Below are 20,418 nucleotides of genomic sequence, written 5' to 3'. Positions count from 1 at the left end.
GCGGTAACCACTGTCCACACCAACGGGCGGAAGGACTTGCCTTCCGCCACCGACGGGGACTGGATCCACCACAGAAGAGCCAATCTGGTCTGGCGACTCAAGGAGACATCCAGATCCAAGGACTGAGGAAGTCTGTCCCACCTGACCAGGATCTCCGTCTGGAGAGCCCGTGTGTGGAACTGGGCAAAAGGTATCGCCTTGAAGGCCGACACCATCAACCCCAGGCCCCGCATGCAGGTCCTGAGTGACGAGGACGGATTGCCCCTGAGGGACCTGAGTTCGTCCCGTAAAGTCCGGAGCTTGTCCTCCGGCAAAAACACTTTTGCCTGAGCAGAGTCCAGAACCATTCCCAGATAGGGAAGGCGAAGCGACGGGGACAACGCTGATTTTTGAACGTTGATGGTCCATCCGAACTCCTGGAGCATCTGTACCGTGACGGACAGACCGCAGTAGGCCCAGGACCGGTGCCAACACCCTGGTAAACACCCTGGGTGCCGAAGCGAGACCGAAAGGTAACACCACAAACCGGAAGTGGACCTCTGTGATAGCAAACCGAAGGTACCGTTGATGACCCTTGAAAATAGGGATGTGCAGGTACGCATCTTTCAGATCTACCGAAACCAGGAATTCTCCTAGACTCAAGGAGGCCACAACCGAACGGAGAGACTCCATTCGAAACTCCTGAACACGCCCGAAGCGGTTCAGCGCTTGCACGTCCAGAATAGGACGCACTTTGCCCTCCTTCCTGGGCACAGTGAACAGATTCGAACATAAAAACCCCCGAAACCTGTCCCGATGAGGGACAATCACTCCCTGAGCAAGCAGGTCCTGCACCGCGTGATGCAAGTCCTGTAGACGCCCCAGAAGCAGATGAAGATTGGAGGGAAAGAATCTGTCCGCCGACCGGGAAAGGATTTCGATCTGGAAGCCCGATCGAATGATTTCCTGGACCCACCTGTCCGATAGCCGGAACAGCCAAGGTTGGAGGAAACCGCGCAAACGTCCCCCCACCCCTGAAATGGGTGAGGGCGCCCCTTCAGGTAGAGGCGGATTGACCCGCCGAGCCGGCATTGCCGGACTCCTGCTCACCTGCCCAGGGCTTCTTCTGGGTGCCCTGGGCCTTCTGGGACTCCTACTCGCAGCCCGTTCAGACATCAGCAGTTCCTTATTCGCCACCGCAATTAGCGCGGGGCGCAGCGGGGCCACAGGAGAACTAGGACCCCCCACTAGAGCTGGAGGAAACTCGCCTTCCTGAGAATCCATGGCTCAAGTTATCAGAAAACAAACTACAGTGCAAAAAAGATGTACTGTCCCCTTTAACAGCGCTGCGGTGTGCGCAGCCCACCGCTACTGCAACAGTGATGAAAGACCCCCAAAGGAGAAGAGAAAGCTGAGCCAGAAGCGATATACAGAGGGAAAACTGAGAGTGATAACCTGCAGAGCCCGCAGAGCGTTGCTACCAGTGTCCTTGCTGCTGATGGAATGCTGCTGGAGAGGGCTGGACTAAAGCCAGACCCCGGGAAAATGGCTGCCCCATAGGAATGCATTGGAGGCTACGCCAAAATGGCCGCTGACATGCGGTCGGACCGATCGTTCTACCGCCCACAAAATGGCGGCGGATGGCGCCAAAATGACATGTACAATCGCCCCAGAGGAGCTATACGTGTGTGCTCACAGTAAAGATGGCGGACCGCGCGAAAATGCACCGCTGCGGTCGCCGCACAAGCACAAACGTCTGCACCCCCAAACATGCACCTAAGGTGTCACAGGGACAGGGACCCCCGGCAAACATACAGATCTGCACAAGCGAACCCCGCAGGGATTGCACAGGGAGTCACACATGCACAGACATGGGGAACACACAGCAACACAGACTGCCACCCCAGACAGAGGCCCCACACAGAAAAGTACTTACCTGTACCAGATGGCGTGGGGGAGCCTCTATGCACGGATAAACCTCTGTCCTCTCTGACAGGGAGTGCCGTGAGCCAGGGACATGACGCTGCAGCATCGCAGACGAGTCCTGTGAGGTAGCCACCTCACGGCTGCATCCCTGCAGCGAACAGGGATGGGTCATTCTTAATGCCAGGGCGAACCATAGCTGAACGCTCGATGGCGGGCTGGGGGTCCATCTGACCCTCTGTGCCCTGGAGAACCAGGGCGGTCAGTCCGAATCCCATCACCGCATGATCCATCTTCATCCGAAGAGAAGACTAACACTAGAAGCTGACAAAATAAACAGCTAGTAAAGTAAGAGAAAAAACTGACATTTTCAAAGAAAATCAAATAAAAGATTAGGAAGGCTGAGACTGAAGCCCCAGCACAAGGTAACCTGACTATTCCTGACGCTAGGCAAAGTAAAACTGAGTTGGGAGTGGTGATGCAGGGGGGGGGGGTATTGACCAGTGGGACAGCCCCCATGGGTGTGGATATGCTAATGCCTTTTGTCTTTTGACTAAGTCTATATGCCTAGCTATTCCTACGGATAGGAAGTCAATACGCAATAGTGATGACTTAGAGGAGGCGGCGACTGTCGGAGGACGTAAGAGAAATGTAATTTTTATCATATACATTGGCTCATATGTGTGCTGATAAAGTCCAATATTTCTTTTAGCGTCAGGAGAAATCTTGTCAGCTTAAGGTTGTTTGTATATATTTTTGGATGTGGCACAGTGGAAGCCTTGGGTTTAATCATAAATCCACTTTTAAACACCAAATGCTTTTAAAAGCTCATATATTACCTTGTAAAGTAGTTTTGCACTGGATTACTGCACAGATCTGGAATAAATACACAAAGCACACCAAGATTCAAAGGAAGAATACACATCTCTTTGGATAAGACATTTGCTTATCCCAGAGTTCAGTCACAAGGGGCATTTCCACTGAGCATGCACCTGATTTACTTTGCATATCCTTGACATCCTCCCCACCAATGTCTCAAGGATGAAAACTGCTCCAGCAAAATAAAAAATGTCTATGTTCATCACCTATGGTACACACCAATGTGTCTGTGGTTGCTGTTTGTGCCAGACTCTGATAATGTTCATTCATACCTGAGATCACTGCCCAGTGTGCCCGGTGTCCATCCCTCTGGCATGGCTCATGATTAAAATCTTCATCATATCTGCAAAAGCTGTTAAGTGAACAGACCTACTCTGTACATAATGTGGCTGAGCTGTGTTGGGAATCCGCTTGTATTTATTTTCAAAGCTAAAGGAGTACTACTAAGTAAAAAAAATGTAAATCAAATTCAGCATCGGGCATCCTTGGGTGACTTTGTGAATAGTAAATAGTTTGACAGTCAAGCAATCATATAGCTGTAGTGAGTGGCCTGCATATTGTGCTGATAGTCCCCCCAGACTGCTGCTCTTATAGAATCAGTGTTCGCAAGCTGCAGACAAGTGGGTCAGGTCCTCCGCAGGCAGAGCATCATTTATTATGAGACAAACCCGGCTTTCCTGTCCACAGTTATTGCAGGCACAGCCCAGTGCAAGAAGAAGCAGCAGCAAGTGGTGCTCTCAGTATAACGGAAAATTGAATACTTACCTTTCCATAATTTTCCTTTCCTGGTGCCTATCCATGCATATTCTCCCATGAAGGCACCAGAAAGTCTCCCATGAAGGCACCAGGAAAACAAAAAATGTAATACTTGCCTTTCCATAATTTTCCTTTCCTAGTGCCTATCCATGCGTATGCTCCCATGAAATCACCAGAAAATCTCCCATGAAGGCACCAGGAAAACGGAAAATTGAATACTTACCTTTCCATAATTTTCCTTTCCTAGTGCCTATCCATGCATATTCTCCCATGAAGTCACCAGGAAGTCTCCAATGAAGGCACCAGGAAAACTGAAAATTGAATACTTACCTTTCCATAATTTTCCTTTCCTGGTGCCTATCCATGGCAGCATACGCATGGATAGGCACCAGGAAAGTATATTGGCTAAGCAGAGAAACTGTACAGTTCCTGCAATGCTTCCGTGTTTACTGGTGCTGAATTAGTCATATTAGCCTGTGGTACCATGGTGCACTTTGTACGCCATGCCACCAGCTCTGGGTAGTGAATACGATATGACCTATTTGTCTTAGGGCCCACTCAAACATTTGCTCTTTTGTAATGCACAATGCATTACCACAATGCATGCAACGTGCATATCGCAGTGCTCTTCATTTTGAATGGCACCCCTGCAAACTAGTACAATGGTAGGTAGCACACTTCAAATAACGCACAGCATGTGTGTTGGTGTGCGTGTGTCAAATTAAATGGTGCATATGTTTTTTGTTGCATTACCACTTAAGTTTAATCAGGTCCTTTTACCAACCAACAGCATATGTGCTGACAGCTGTCATTCTCTGTTGCAAAGTAGAATTCCAGCTAAATCTAGTCTTAAAATGCTCCCTTCTCCCTTCTGACACCTATAATAACAAAGGAACTATTAACAAAAAAGACTCTCCTGCACTCAAAAAGTGATGTGACGGTGGTGGATGTTATCTAGGATCTCTATGGATCCAGGTAATTGCACAGACCTTGCTGCCCTCCAAGGGTCAGGGAACACCCCAATGAAAACACTGCAGAGAAAACTAAAAGAGGGTGCACCAACCATGCGCTGATTACCCAAGTGGTGTTTAATAATGTAAAAAATAAAATAAATTTACTCACAAACAAATCAGTCATAAAAGCATTTCAAAGTCCACGATGGACACAAAGCAACCAGGTCACCAGGACTGTCTTCAGCACGCCAGGGGACCCTTCAGATGGCTGTCGCATTTTGAGGGGGGAGCCAGCTCTGAGGAAGAGGGGAAGAGCACCTGATAACAGCTGTGAAAGCTATGAGCAATTACGTCACTCATAAGCTCCATGGTGTAGCTGTTGTCGCCGTTCCCTCCTCTTCCCTGCAGCCGCCACTCTCTGACACAGGGGAGCTGGATCACATGACTAGAACAGAGCGGGCTGAATAAAAAATACAGTATATACATTTTTTTTACACAGGTTAGTTGGTATAGGTGTTAGGAGGGGGCAGGGAGCACTTTTAAGACTAGTTAGACTTTAGCTGGACTTCTACTTTAGGTTGGCAGCATATGTGAAAAAAATCCTCACTTTCAAAGTATTTCTAAAGGATAAATGTTTTTAAAAATAACAAACATGTAATACTCTCTGCGAAATGGTTTAACACAGAGCGGCCCTGATCCTCCTCTTCTGTGGTCCCCTGCTGGCACTCCTGGCTCCTCCTCTTCGGCGAATGCCCACCATAAGAAGCTGCTTTCTATTGGGGCACTTGTACTAGCTTAATCCTGAGCCCCGTTGTCTGCATCTACAGGCACAGACAGCAGCACTCGGCCCCACCCCTCGCCTTAGGATTTGATTGACAGCAGCAGGAACTGCTATCGATCTGCCCTGTGAGGAGGGAGAGAGCAGAGAGAGCCGCTGCTCTTGTGCACAGCACTGGATTGGGATCAGATAAGTATAAGAAGGGGCTGGGGGAGGGGGGGCTACACAGAGAAGGTTTTTTACCTTAAAGTGGTAGTAAAGTCACCACTTTGATTCTTACCTATAGGTAAGCCTATAATAAGACTTACCTATAGGTACAATAAATATCTCCTAAACATGTACCGTTTAGGAGCTATTTACTCTGGCACAGCAACCGGTGATGTCACTGGCGCATGCACACTGGGCTCTGAAAGGAATGTGCCGTCCATTCAGAACTCTGTGCTTTGGGCAGAGAGTTTTTATAGAGTTATGATGGTCCTGGAATTGGATAGTGGCAGAGCACAAACCATGTGTATGCTTCGATGGGTAAGCTCCAAGAAAAGTACATTACAATTATGTTGCAGTCTATCACTAACTTCATAGATTTGGACTATGTATTGTACAGCAATGTAAAATTGTTTGTGTGTTCTGCTGCCACCAGGTGGTCATATTGCAGAATGCCTGCCTTAGTCAATTGAGAGTTTGTTAGCAGCAGAGTTTGACACTTTGTGGGAGATTTACTAAAACTGGAGCAAACAGAATCTGGTGCAGCCGTGCATACTAACCAATCAGCTTCTAACTTCAGCTTGTTCAATCAAGCTTAGACAACAACACCTGGAAGATGATTAGTTACTATGCACAGCTGCATCCGATTCTGTGTCCTCCAGTTTTAGTTATTCCCCCCTTTCTATCAAATATTATTTTTTTCTATATTCAGTCATTATCATTATTGATAAAAGTTATACACTTTTCTTTGATTTAAAAAAAAGTTAAAGGAAATTGCTTTAGTGTAACCAATCTGTATACTTCAAAATAATTGGTGTCTATCATGACATCCCCAGTCCAGTCCTGAGGCTTTGATGAAGCAAACTTTATCTATAAGAGAGGCAAAAATGGTTTGTAAAAATCAAACTGCTGAAAAAAAAACATACAACCAGTTTTTTACAGGATACTGAGTGAGACCTGTGCTGAGACCTATGTGAATGTTGGAAAAGGATACGGGATGAGTACAGGTAGTCCAGCCATTAGGTGATGAAGGATTCGCTCTCTCTTTTCTCCATCCATCCCACCACTGAGCAGCTCACATTGACAGCCAAACATCTGCTCTGCGAGGGAGGCCATATTCACAGCTGCAATAACAAGTTTTATTCACACGTCAAAGAATGGCTAGGAATGCAGGAATTGGAGCTGCTCATCAATGAGGTATAAAGGAAACGGAAGGTGTTGATTACTGCAAGCAGACATATCCCAGCATTTTTTACATGCACTGTACGTTGGAAAGAAGAAGATCCTCTGATGAATTGTTAATGACACAATAATGGTGTCTTTACTGCTTTTCTATATTTAAAGCACACGTTTCATCAGGAGATCAAACAATCGGCAGCATACAGTAACTGCCAGCCAGCAGGCATAATCAGTACCATCATTTACCTTTGGCTATCATGTCTGCCATCCAAATCAGTTCTGCAGCCCACAAAAAGAAAAAAAAAACTCCTAAAAATATTTGACTTTCTTAAAAGAGATCCTGTTACAAGACCTGAGGTGCATGTAAGTGTGTGTGCAGAATATCTAATGATTTGGACTGCTGATAACTAAAGGCCCGTACACACGAGTGGAAATTCGGCCGGGAATTTTCGTCCGACGACCGATCTGCCGATTTTCGGATTGTTAGTATGGTGCTCTCGACAACCGACTCCGACTTTTCGGCCGAAAAAATCCTGGTGTGCAGGCTATAAAATTTTTGTCCTCCGTCAAAACACGTCCGATTTTCGTGCAGTCAGTACAGATTTCGATGGAGAAAAATCTTATGAGTAAGACTAGGCATGCTCAGAGATGAAAGAACACATAGAAAGCAATCCAACACATGACATCACTTCTGAAGTAGAATTCTGTCGTGCGGGAAAATTCGTGTGCAGTCTAGAGCACATTCCAACCAACAGACACCACTCTGGACAAAAGACGGACAACCGGTCGGCGGAAATTCATTGCGTGTGTACGAGGCTTTAAAGAGTAACTCAACTTTTGTTTAAAAAAAAAAAAAAAAACAATTCTTCTCTGGGTGATCTATGTACATTTGTGAAAGGGTCCCAGTCACAGAACTGGGGGTAATCCTTCACCGACTCACCCCGGAGGGCATGTGGGGAACCTATGGGGTAGAACCATCAAAAACCAAATGGAATGGAAGTAACCATTCACAAGATAAGGCGATACCCACGCAGTGTAGAAGGTAAAAAAGAGAAACTTTATTCAAAAATAGAAGATTAATAACACATAGTCATACGTATCTGCAAACACAATCACAAGACATGGCATAAACATAATTAAAAGAGCATCCCGATGACAGTGCAGGTGAATGAATGCAGGGCATATGTAACTCACAGCTGTGAAATAAACAAATATCAGAACTCCCACTAAGCTGTAAAAACCATAATAGCAATATAGTAGTTGGCATGAATTGCATGACTTGAAGTCAACTAGATCTATGTACATTGCAAGGATTTTAAAGTGGAGCTCCACCTATAAGGGGAAGCTCCGCTTATTCACACCCTCCCACCTGCGCTGCCACATTTGGCCCTTTTTTGGGGGAGGGGGGGAGCGGGTACCTGGTTTTGACAGGTACCCACTCCGACTTCCAAGTAAGATCGCAGATTGGCGATCCACGACATTAACAGTCCCTCCACTGCTGCATTCTGGGGCACACAGAGGTCCCAGAAGATGACGGGACCATTCAGAAAGCGCAGCGAGACTGATGCATGGACAGTAGGAAACAGGTTGTGAAGCTGATGCCAGCGCCTGCACCCAAAGCCGATTAATGAATTGGCTAGGGGGTGCCAACATCACGGGATCCCTGGACAGGCAAATGTCATTATTATAAAAGTCAGCAGCTATAGTATTTGTAGATGCTGACTTTTATTATTTTTTTTTTTTTTTATAGTCTAGAACTCCTCTTTAACATACTTTCTTGTAGATTTATTTTCTTGTAGATTCCTACCTTCCTACTTTTTTGTTATTCTCAAGGGAAAGCTGTTTTTTTTTGTTGAAAATGAATGTGATTGAGAGTGATTTTAAAATTATCAATCAGCTGCTGCACCTGAAAAAAATGGAGTTAATCTTTAACATCACATCTTACAATATATGGGATGGGGGGTATAGTCATACATTGTGAGTACACATGAGAATCTTGTAAGGCAGCGTCTATTGACCCTGACCCACCACACTAGTTGGCTTTGGCCATCACCATGCATGGAAGAATCTTCCACAGATTTGTGTGACTGCAGCTCAGATGGGAAACATATGGACGACATGATGTGCTCATGTTCGGGCATAAATCATACAGTAACAGCAGATTGCGGCATAAAACCTTTCTGGCACACTCACCTACCTGAGAACATTTCCCCAAGGGTTGTATATCCTTTAGAGATGGCTGTTTCTACAATTGCTCCCAATGTGACTTCTTTGGTATTGTTTAACAGCCCCCCTGCCATCCATAGGGCAACCAAACCACACCTTAAGGAAGACAAAGAAAGCAGACATGCACAACGCAATCTACATTAAATGCTGTCAGTGTTTATTTCTTTATAGGAAAATAGGAAAGGTGATTTTCTTGTGTTATTGTCTGTGTTAGTCATGTAAACCATATGCTTACACTTACTGTGGCCCCTCCTGTATCAAGGATGGTATGTGGTTGGTATACAAAATCCATTTCAATGTTCCGTTAAATCTAGAGAAAGTAAAACAGTAAGACATATGAATAACATAGAAAAAAAATATCACAAGAGACGGTTTGTACTTGTGACAGAGGGTGCTTGACAGCCCCATTTACTTGAAAGGGTCACGTTCTGCAACAGTACTGCCCAAGACTGGGGGTATACATTTTTACAGCAACATGTTTACATCGCTGTCCAGCTGCCTTTGCAGTTTAAAGCATTAGTTCACCTTTGCAAAAAAATAAAATCTGCCTATACAGGTAAGGGGTGCATGTAGATAAAAACAAACTGTGCAGCTTTGACTAACGTTAGATAATCCCCTTCTTTTAGGTGTGGGCCATTTACATAACTCCCAAAGCCTGGTCAAAAAACTCCCAAAGATGGCATCATCCCATCCTGCCTTGTTGCTAGGACACTGCCAGCCATTACAGTTTAACCCCCATCATCACAGGAACAAGCGCTCAAACCCCTGCACATGTGTGCTCCACTATCCCCTCTGTAATCACTTAAAGCGGTTGCAAACCCAAAAACGCAAACAAAAAAAAAAAACCTGCAAGACAAAGGCATAATCGCATACTAGCTCATTATGTATTACTTACCTTAGAACGAAGCCGCGACACGGACCCCCGGACATCGCTGCGGGCGCTGCCATGATCCCTCGCCGTCTCTTCCGGGTTCGCCGGCTCCCGCGCTGTGATTGGCCGGAGCCGCGATGACGTCACTCCCGCACATGCGCGTGGGAGTGATTTTCCGGCAAGCTCCCGGCAAGCAAAACTGAAGGTCCCCCCGGACCTTCAGAGCGCATGCGCCGCTCGCGTGAGCGGCCGCATGCACTGCAAATATCTCCTAAACCGTGCAGGTTTAGGAGATATTAATTGTACCTACAGGTAAGCCTTATTATAGGCTTACCTGTAGGTAAAAGTGTAAAAAAGCGGGATACTACCGCTTTAAATCAGAGCTGCTGCTGCTGCAACAAGGAAGAGAAAGTGCATGTGAGGGGGGTTTGAATCGTCTGGGAGTCTCTTAGTAACATCCTAGTAACGAGGCAGGACAGTATGATGCCATCTCCAGGAGTTTTTAGGCCAGGTTTAAGGAGGAGTACTTTGTACTTTGTGTAACAATGCACGACAAGAGAAGTCCTCAAATTGTTTATGGGACTTGTTCACACCAATGCCAAGGGATTGATTTACTAAAACTGGAGAGTGCAAAATCTGGTGCAGATCTGCATAGAAACCAATCAGCTTCCAGGTTTATACTAACAAATAATCTGCAAGCTTCTATGGGTATACTGGAGGTATGCCGCCAGCACTAATCACTCCCCTTAAGGTAAGTGTGTAAGCAATCTAAAATTAAATAAAGTGCTGCGCAAAGTATGTATTGGCTCCCAGCTTGTCTGTGTTGCAGCTCACATATAGGGGGAGAAACATATGTCCATAGTGCGAGTATTGTTTGTACAAAATCAAAGTTTATTAAAAAAGAATAACTCTCACATTCGATGGGTTCTTACAGAGCACCAGACTGTGCAGGCAATGTAACAGATATAAGATGAGATGACAGAAAATCCCGGTCAGCTGCTCACTGTCTATCTCAGCATTCCTCTCACTGCCGCTTGATCTGTTACACCGACGTGGACTTGGCCCCTCCCCTACGCGTGACGACACAAGGGACTACGTGTCTTCCTCAGGGGGATGTCAAAGCTTAATTGAACAAGCTGAAGTTAGAAGCTGATTGGTTACCATGCACAGCTGCACCAGATTGTGAATGCTCCAGTTTTAGTAAATCAACCCCAAAGCGTTTCCACGTGGTGCACATTTGGCCCCATAGACTTCAGTGTGAACCTAGCCTAAAAAGTAAAGAAATGTGATTGTAAAATGATCAAACAATGCACAGTGTGTTAAAAGAGAAGCATATCCAAGGTCGTTTTGTCCATAATTCTCCCCTGGGTAACAGGAGTGCGCTTAGGTTTTCTTTTCTGGGACTTACAGTCAGCTGATATATTGTCGGGATCCATTCAGCTGCCTGATTGACAACTGGTTGTGGCTATCTGCGTGAAGCTGGGAGCTGAAGCCAGCTGTGCCCACCCCGCTCTCCGTCACTCCAGTAAATACTGGAGAGGCAGAGCAGACCGCAGTGTTGTGTGATCGCTCATTTCACGGCTTAAATCCGACACGGGACGGCTGCAGCATGGAGCTGAATATGTTTGTTTGTTTTTTTAAATAGCCCAAATTTTTCCTTCAATACGAGACACCTTCTTCCTGCCCAAGTTTTCAGCGCTGGCTGTCAAACTTTAAATGACAATTACTCAGTCATGCAACACTGTACCCAAATTAAATTTATAACAATTACAGAGATTACAATTGTAAACAATGCTGTCATGAATGAAAGCTATTCATGACAGTTGTTTACTTTTGATTGGTCACAGCAATCACATGGTACCTGGGCCAACCACAGAAGCCTGGTACCACGATCAGTGATCTGCTGTGTCCTGTGGATATAGAAGTCATAGATTGCGCCACTGGATGCCCCAGGGGGTGTGTGCAAGCGAGAGGACATCCAGTGACATCCTTCCAGAACTTGAGTGCACCCGTCCAGATATATATATATATATATATATAGTGACCAAGTGGGAAGTGGTTAAACTCACTGATATGCTTTAGTGAACTGACTGTTTTCTGTCCACAACTAGATTGACTTACCTATCTTGCTGCTTCTTAATCATCTTCTTTAACTCTTCACATCCTCCAACAGAGGGGTCGCTGTGCTCTGCTACCTTCTTATAGAACTTACTCTTCTCCAGCACTGAAAGAGGAGGGCCATGGGCTGGTGGTGGTAACAATGGTGGTGGTGGTGGAGGTACTGGGATGGCACTAGCAGCAGCACATTCTCCATCCTCCTGAGGCATGGGTCCTAAGGGATGGTACACATTCGATACATTTAATATCATTCCACTACTTCATTTACATCTCTTATTTATTATGCACATTTGTTTATTAACCATTTCCTGTCATCTATTTCCTTTAAACATATGAAACATCTGTCCCAGCTTCTTACACATGGTACAACTAATTACCAGAAATACTAAATGGAGGTTTTTTTTTTTAATTCTTTATTTCAGACAGATCACCAAAAAAGTTAAAAACTTTACAAACAACTCAGAGCCAGGAAAAATCATGAGGTACATAACAATGTTACACTGTGATCAGCAATAATATGTCACTTTCATCTGAGCCAGTATAAGTACAATGTAGTCTCTTTATCATTTCCCATTGTCATTATGTCTAGAAGACTTGACTGCACATATTGAGTACAATAAAGGAAAAAGGTATTGTATGTGTGAGGTGCCCGGTATTTTCATTTAAACAAAAGAAACTGGAAGGGTGGGAAATGGAGAGGGGGGGCTGGGAAGACAGGAAAGAGGGGGTTTGGTAGTGAGAACACTATGGGGTTGATTTACTAAAACTGGAAAGTTAAAAATCTGATGCAGCTCTGCATAGAAACCAATCAGCTTCCAGGTTTTATTGTCAAAGCTTAAAGTAGAAGTTTATCCTAAAACTAAAATTGCTACGTCTACAGGCATGCATAATCTAAGACTAACCTATCTAGCCCTGTAAAGAGGAAATCACTATACATACCTTTTCTGAAGCCGATCTGGTCTCCAGCAGCGGAAGCTCTGTGCAGGAGACAGCTGACAACGGCTGTGAAATGCCTGGGAAGTGACGTCACCCATAGAGTTACTATGGGGCTTCCGTTGTCAGCTGCCTCTCCTGCACCCGCCTCCACACAGAAGTCTTCTTTACAGGGCTAGATAGGTCAGTCTTAGCTTCTAACTTCAGCATGTTCAATTAAAGTTAGAAGTTCAGCCTAAAACGAAAATGTCCAAATCTACTTGCATCCACAATCTAAGACTAACCTATCTAACCCTGTAAAGAAGAAGTCGCTATACATACCTTTTCTGAAGTCGCTCCTGTCTGGTCCCTTAAGCTGAGCTGTCAGCGGCTTCTGTGTTGAGTTGGGTGCAGAAGAGGCAGCTGACAACGGAAGCCCCATAGTAAGTCTATGGGTGACGTCACTTCCCAGGCATTTCTCAGCCGTTGTCAGCTCCCTCTTGCACAGAGCTTCAGCTGCTAGAGACCTGACCAGATTGGCTTCAGAAAAGGTATGTATAGCGATTTCTTCTTTACAGGTCTAGATAGGTTAGTCCTAGATTGTGGATGCAAGTAGATTTAGAGATTTTAGTTTTAGGCTGATTTTCTAACTTTAGAAGTTAGAAGCTGATTGGCTCCCATGCACAGCTGCACCAGATTTTGCACTCTCCAGTTTTAGTAAATCAACCCCAACGTGTATTTGGAGGGGGGTGGAAGGGGTTGGGGAATAGAGAAATGGAAAATGAAAATACAAAGGTTGGGAGATGCAAGTAAGAGGGTAGCTGTGCAAGCGTATTTTAAAGGCATAGAAAAGCGTGCCTCAAGAAAAAGGGGAAAGTTCAAAGACATAGAAGGCTCATAGTAATGCCCTAGCCGGCAAATTTGGGAAAAATGTCCTGTCCTCAATGTCACAGTCGAGGCTGGAGGGAGTCAAGATATGTTAATACACAGGTGATGAAATGAGGACGATTCATGGAAACCAGGTGTTTCAATATTTTTCCTTTCTGTTGTATAGATAAGTTCTAAGGTGTTGTTTGCCAACTTATGAGCGAAAAAAGGCCTCAGATGCAGCCCCTGACATCGCCTAAGGGCCGCACATAATGTTCATTATATGTAATGCTTGAGAGGACTGTCACTGCAGATCTAATAGAGGAGAAGAGAGTTAGAGAGTGGACAGGATACATTATCAGCTGGGGATATGCTAGAGAAGACAATACCAAACTGGGAACGTTACATGAGGCTGGTAGAGATCAATGCTATTACCCTAATCAATGTTCCACTACAGACTGCTGAGGTCCGCACATCATATACCAAAGGGCCGAATGCGGCCCTCAGGCCACAGGTTGGGCACCAGGGCTCAAAGGTCTTCCGTTGTCTTTATTTCATTATTTAAGCAAACCTAGGTTTAGGAATGGAGTTCCAATTTGCCTCCACAAAGCTGGGATACATGCATGCACCACACTCAGCACATAGACAGTGTGGGACGATTTAGCCAGAATTTACTAACAAGATTTGCCTCATAAACTTTGTTCAGACTCTCCGGTAAGTTTGGGGCTTGTCTGCCAGTCAAATCACTTGGCCAATTGAACCAGGGCGGAATTGCTCAATCCTATTCATAACGTTTAGGCCCCATTCACACTGGGTACATGAATGGGCTTCGCTACGTGCAACAAACACACCAAAGAAGCTCCTGCACCTTTTCAGGAGGTGAACTCTGCATGTTTTTTACAGCGTATTTTGTCATCCTTCAGTTAGTAAAGCCTAGTACACACGCAACGAATTTCCGCCGACCGGTCGTCCGTCTTTTGTCCAGAGTGGTGTCTGTTGGTTGGAATGTGCTCTAGACTGCACACGAATTTTCCCGTACGACAAAATTCTACTTCAGAAGTGATGTCATGTGTTGGATTGCTTTGTTTGTGTTCTTTCTTCTCTGAGCATGCCCAGTCTTGCTCATAAGATTTTTCCCCATCGAAATCTGTACTAATGAGACGAAAATCTGACGTGTTTTGACGGTCGACAAAAATTATATAGCCTGCACACCAGGATTTTTTGGGCCGGAAAGTCGGAGTCGGTTGTCGGAAGCATCATACTAACAAGCCGAAAATCGGCAGATCGGTTGTCGGACGAAAATTCCCGGCCGAATTTCCACTCATGTGTACGGGGCTTTACAGAAGAAGGATAAAAGGGAATTCTTCTCATGGGGGTATCTGTTATAGGAACAACTGTGAACTTCCCCATACTCTGTATGAATTTTGTATAAATCCGACTATACATTATTCGATTTTCCAACAAAAATGTGAACAAATTAAAATTCTCAGTGCATTAAAGGACTTGATGAATGTCATTCAAAAGTTGTTCAAAATTTTGTTTGCTTTTAATATTCAATTTTGGAATGAGTGTAATTCCCTGAATTAAAGCCACATACACTGTTAAAAATTAGTTTGAGGAAATTTTCTATCCTGCCCTTTCGAATTTTCTCATCACTGCAGTTGAAAATGAACATTAATTTGACCCACTAATGATTAGAAAACCAAACTAATCGGTACCTTCAACTTTGCCATGGGATCAATACCCAATTTGGGGACTCCATTCTCAGTCTTGATTCCTTATATTTAATAGAGGTAATTAAAGCGGAGTTCCGGGCACAAAAACTATATTTTTTTTTTGTGCCCCTCCGCTAGGTAGACCTCACCTGAAAAGGAATTGGATAGTTATTTTTTTTTGTTTACTTACCTTGTAATTGAAGATCGAAGATACTCACCTCAGAGTACTTCCTCCCTCGGAGCCGCGGCTCACCCCGTCACTTCCTGTCTCGCTATGATTCCTGGGAGCTGAACGTCATCGCTCCCAGGAATCAATGCGACGGTACCGGCCAGAAGCTGTGGAGGAATGCGGCGACGCACCGGAAGTGACGAGAGGGGCCGGTGCAGGCGCATTCTGGGACAAGAAGACGCGGAAGAAGACACAGAAGAGGACCGCGCCGGCTTCAGCTGCCCACAAGAGAGATGGAAACGCTGTGGAAGAAATTTTATAAGTAAGTATTTCTTCTAAAAGGTAAGTGCGAACCGGGACAGATCAGAGGCTAGCCATTGTGGAATGTGCTAGCCCTGACTGTCCCGGGGGTATGTTTAGTAGAAAATGACTTGTGTGCCCGGAACTCCACTTTAATGGTCAGGACCCTAAGAAACGTATTTCCACATTTTATAATTATCTAATGTTGCCTGATGCTACTACACTGGCCTACCAATTAAAAGTGTATTGGGAAGCTGATGTTGGGGAAATAGTAGATGAAGACTGGGATGAGGTCTTAAACAACTGCAGATTAGTTTCTCCCAAGCTCTCTGACCAAATAACCCACCTATACATACTTCACAGGTCCTATTTAACACTGATTTGCCTTTCCAAATACCAGACTGATTGAAATCTGTCATGCCCTCGATGTGCTGAGCCCAGGGGCACATTATACCATTTAATACGGTCCTGTCCATATATTCAAGGGTACTGGATGCATGGGGGTCAATTTTCTCAATTTTCCCCACTGACCCTTTGCCCCAAGCAATGTCTTTTAGACCTCCTGTCATTGCCCCAGGAAGATAAACACCTCCAAATTTTCCTACAGGAGGTAATCTTTATGGCCAGAATGATAATTGCCAGAGTCTGGCTTAGAGAAGCCCCCCCCCCCCCCCAGACAATTTAACGATGGATTAGGGGGTCTCCACATTACGCTACCTTACAAAAAAGTTCTATATACCCACAGAGGCTGTCCACACAGAGGAACAGTTCCATCCCTAGTGGTCACCCTTAGACACTGCAGGTTACACTGTGCATGATTTTCACTTAGGTCTCTGCCAGGCCAGCTTGATTCATTTGCTTCTCCCTTTTTGAATATATGTATATCATTGGATGCGATTGATAGAGTTTGTGTATCACTGCTAATAACTATTGCATGCTTGTAACTTTTCCAATGGTAGTACAAATACTGTTCATTTAATGTTCTCAAACTGAATGATATTGTCACTATATATAATGTTTTGATGGTGTTTGTTGCACTGTCGCTTGCATGTCTCCTCTTTTTACGTTAATAAAGAGTTCGTCTTTGGAAAAACAAAAAGAAAATCGAACGAACATTCTTGAAACAAAACATTTTGAACAAAATTCTACTAGTGTATATGACCAGCTTAAAACGATAGTTAACACCACTTGGACACTTGAACCTACAGGTAAGCTTATAATAAAGCTTACCTATAGGTACAAGGAATATCTCCTCAATGTGCACCAGCTATTTGCTGTTTCACTCACTGTCGTCACCAGCGCATGTGTTCTGAAGGGACAGCATATTCATTCCGTATGTTCAGAGCTATGTGCCGCGGCCATTACTTCAGTGCGCATGTGTGGGAGTGACGTCATCATGGCTCGTTTATTCAAATGACTGGAGCCCCCTGAACATGGAAGGAAGACCGGATGAAGATGGAAGCCCTGACAGAGGTGACAGTGTGCCACTGGAGGGCTTTGTTTCAAGGTAAGTCTTTTATAATATGCTAGTATGAGATGCACACTAGCAAAATTTGACATTAACTTGCAGGGAGAATCTTTTAGTACGGCTTTAACTGTTGTCTTTGAATCAGGAGGCAAAGAGGGTGGAGATCTGAAGTTACACTCTGCAGAGCTCACTGAGGAGAGCTCTGAGAGCCTATTGGAGGGAGGAGACACAGAACACCCCCCCCCCCCTTCACACAGGAACAGAGCTGAGGCTGTCAATGAGCTGGAGGTCCCTACCCTGACACCTTTCTTTACTTGGTGTCAGGAAAACTTGTCAGAAGTGACACATGCTAATAGCAGTGAAATGACAGTTATGGCACTTTTCCACTGCAAGTACCGGCTCAGCTCCACTCGGCACTGCTTGGCCCAGCTCGGCTCGGTTTGCTTTTCCACTGCGTGGTACGAGTCGGCACATTTCAGCACTGTATAGGCTCTACTCGGCTCGGTTTGCTTTTCCACTAAAGTAGTAAGTGGGTGGGATTACAACGATTCTCTGATCAATCAGTGGCTAGCAGTGACAAACAATCAAGGCTGCATGCAAAGGATTGTGGGATCTGGTATAGGTAAGGAACGCTTGGAACCCCAACCGAGGTTGAACTATTTAAGCGAGCCGTACCATCTTAGCGCTGCCGCACCAAACCGTACCGAACAGTTCTAACACGTACCATGCGGTGCCATGCAGTGGAAAAGCGCTGCCGCACCAAACCGTACCGAACCATTCTAACACATACCATGCGGTACCATGCAGTGGAAAAGCGCCAAAGCGATCCATTCCATGCAGTGGAAAAGCGTCATTAGTGCTCTGGATTGGGACAAGTACACACTATAGAGGGATATGCTTTGTTAATATTTAATGTCTGAGATATATAACCACTTTAAGGAATGGTATGCACATTTCACATACCGTACCTAACAGTTCAGAATGACAAGTTAGTTACGACGAGGAGCAGGAGATCTCAGTCATGTGGTGTCTTCGGTAGATCTGATCTGAGCCCTTGTAGAAAAGGCTGATTCGTGGCTGATTTGTGGTATTTCAGCCCATAGCAGGTATTTGTCCTGCGATGTGTATTTACAAAATAGGTGGTGATGTGATGATGTAGTCCATGTTAATGCGGGTCTTTGTATGTTAATAGGGGTATTTCTGAGAGGATTTTAGTGTTTATAGTGATGACTGTCTATTGTTGTGGGAGAGTTTAGAGTAGGGTCACGTTGGGAGGGGTCATGTTGGGGTTTGGGTTGGGGAGGTAGGAAGGATCAATGGAAAGGGGTGGGGAGGGTCCTTGTTGGAATATTTATAATACAAACAAGCCAATAGTGGTACCACCCAATGTTAGATGGGAAAAAACTCGGAATCTGGGAAGATCTCAGCATTTCAGACCTCAAAACAATTTACCAAAACAACTGCACTGACCACCAGCTCAGGGAAGATTCAGCTGGAAATTCTTCGATCATCTTAGGTCTGTTATATAGACATGAAGTGGTGGTTGGATGATGTGCTAACTGAATGCCTGTTCATGTATGATCATCCCACCACCACACACTTCAATTTTAAGTTTGAATAGTACAAAAATGACAGTTAGTTCCAGTGTTGGTATCTTAGGGGTGCAGAAAGGGTTAATCTTCAACACAGAGAGGTTTAGTTTAAATATTGTGGGGGTCGGGGTTACAGGAAGGGTAGTAGGATGATTGGGATAACAGGAGGGATAGTGGGATGACTGGGGTAACAAGAAGGATATTGGGATGATTGGGGTTACAGGGAGGATAATAGGGTGATTGGGGGGTTACAGGAAGGATAATGGGATGATTGGGATTACAGGGAGGATAGTGGGATGATTGGGGTTACAGTAGGGATAATGGGATGATTGGGGTTACAGGAAGAATAATGGGATGATTGGGGGGTTACAGGGAGAGTAGTGGGATGCTTGGGATTACAGGGAGTATAGTGGCAGGATTGGGGTTACAGGAAGGATGGTGGGATGATTGGGGGTTACAGGAAGGATAATGGCATGATTGGGGTTCCAGGAAGGATAGTGGGATGATTGGGGTTACAGGAAGAATAATGGAATGATTGGAATTACAGAATGTATAATGGAATGACTGGGGTTACAGGAAGGATAATGGGAAGATTGGGGTTACAGGAAGGATAATGGGATGATTGGGGTTACAGGAAGGATAGTGGGGGGGATTGGGGATACAGGAAGGATGATGGGAAGATTGGGGTTACAGAAAGGATAGTGGAATGATTGGGGTTACAGGAAGGATAGTGGGGAGGATTGGGGATACAGGACGGATAATGGGAAGGATAGTGGAATGATTGAGGTTACAGGAAGGATAGTGGGATGATTGGGGTTACAAGAAGGATAATGGGATGATTGGGGTTACAATAAGGATAATGGGATGATTGGGGGGTTACAGGGAGGATAGTGGTATAATTGGGTTACAGGAGGGATAATGGAATAATTAGGGTTACAGGAAGGATAGTGGCATAATTGGGGTTACAGGAAGGATAATGGCATAATTGGGGTTACAGGAAGGATAGTGGGGTAATTGGGGTTCCAGAGAGGATAGTGGGATGATTTAGGGGGTTACAGGAAGGATGGTGGGATGATTGGGGGTCACAGGAAGGATAATGGGATGCTTGGGGTTCAAGGAAGGATAGTGGGATGATTGGGGTTACAGGAAGGATAATAGAATGATTGTGATTACAGAAAGGATAATGGAATGACTGGGGCTACAGGAAGGATAGTGGGATGATTGGGGTTATAGGAAGGATAGTGGAATAATTGGAGTTACAGGAAGGATAGTGGGAGGATTAGGGTTGCAGGAAGGAGACTGGGATGATTGGGGTTGCATGAAGGAGAGTGGGATGATTGGAGTTACAGAGAGGAGAGTGGGATGATTGGGGTTGCAGGAAGGATAATGGGATGATTGGGGTTGTAGGAAGGATAATGGGATGATTGAGGTTTTAGGAAGGATAGTGGGATTATTGGGTTTACAGGAAGGATATGGGGAGGATTGGGGTTGCAGGAAGGATAGTGGGATGATTGGAGTTACAGAAAGGA

General features: G+C 45.0%; 1 protein-coding gene across 4 annotated transcripts in view; it reads right to left on the bottom strand.

Annotated features, from left to right (window-relative positions):
* Positions 1-20,418, bottom strand: part of ACTMAP (actin maturation protease) — a 29,544-nt gene that overhangs the window by 5,723 nt on the left and 3,403 nt on the right. For 2 of the 4 annotated variants that reach the window (XM_082264474.1, XM_082264475.1), the window contains exons 2-7: positions 11,870-12,080; positions 9,119-9,187; positions 8,849-8,973; positions 6,898-6,930; positions 6,467-6,596; positions 3,054-3,124 (exon numbers count right to left, since the gene is read on the bottom strand). In XM_082264474.1, the coding sequence (XP_082120600.1) occupies positions 3,054-3,124; positions 6,467-6,596; positions 6,898-6,930; positions 8,849-8,973; positions 9,119-9,187; positions 11,870-12,075 (634 nt within the window). In that variant the 5' untranslated portion in view covers positions 12,076-12,080. Of the gene's footprint in view, positions 1-3,053; positions 3,125-6,466; positions 6,597-6,897; positions 6,931-8,848; positions 8,974-9,118; positions 9,188-11,869; positions 12,081-17,125; positions 17,245-20,418 lie in introns of those variants that run through there. The other 2 variants (XM_082264472.1, XM_082264473.1) reach the window with 2 other exon arrangements.

Source organism: Pelophylax lessonae, assembly GCF_965119305.1.
Source record: "Pelophylax lessonae genome assembly, chromosome: 7".
Lineage (NCBI taxonomy): Eukaryota > Metazoa > Chordata > Amphibia > Anura > Ranidae > Pelophylax > Pelophylax lessonae.
Note: the sequence above shows the minus strand (reverse complement) of the source record. Positions and strands in the feature narration are given on the sequence as shown.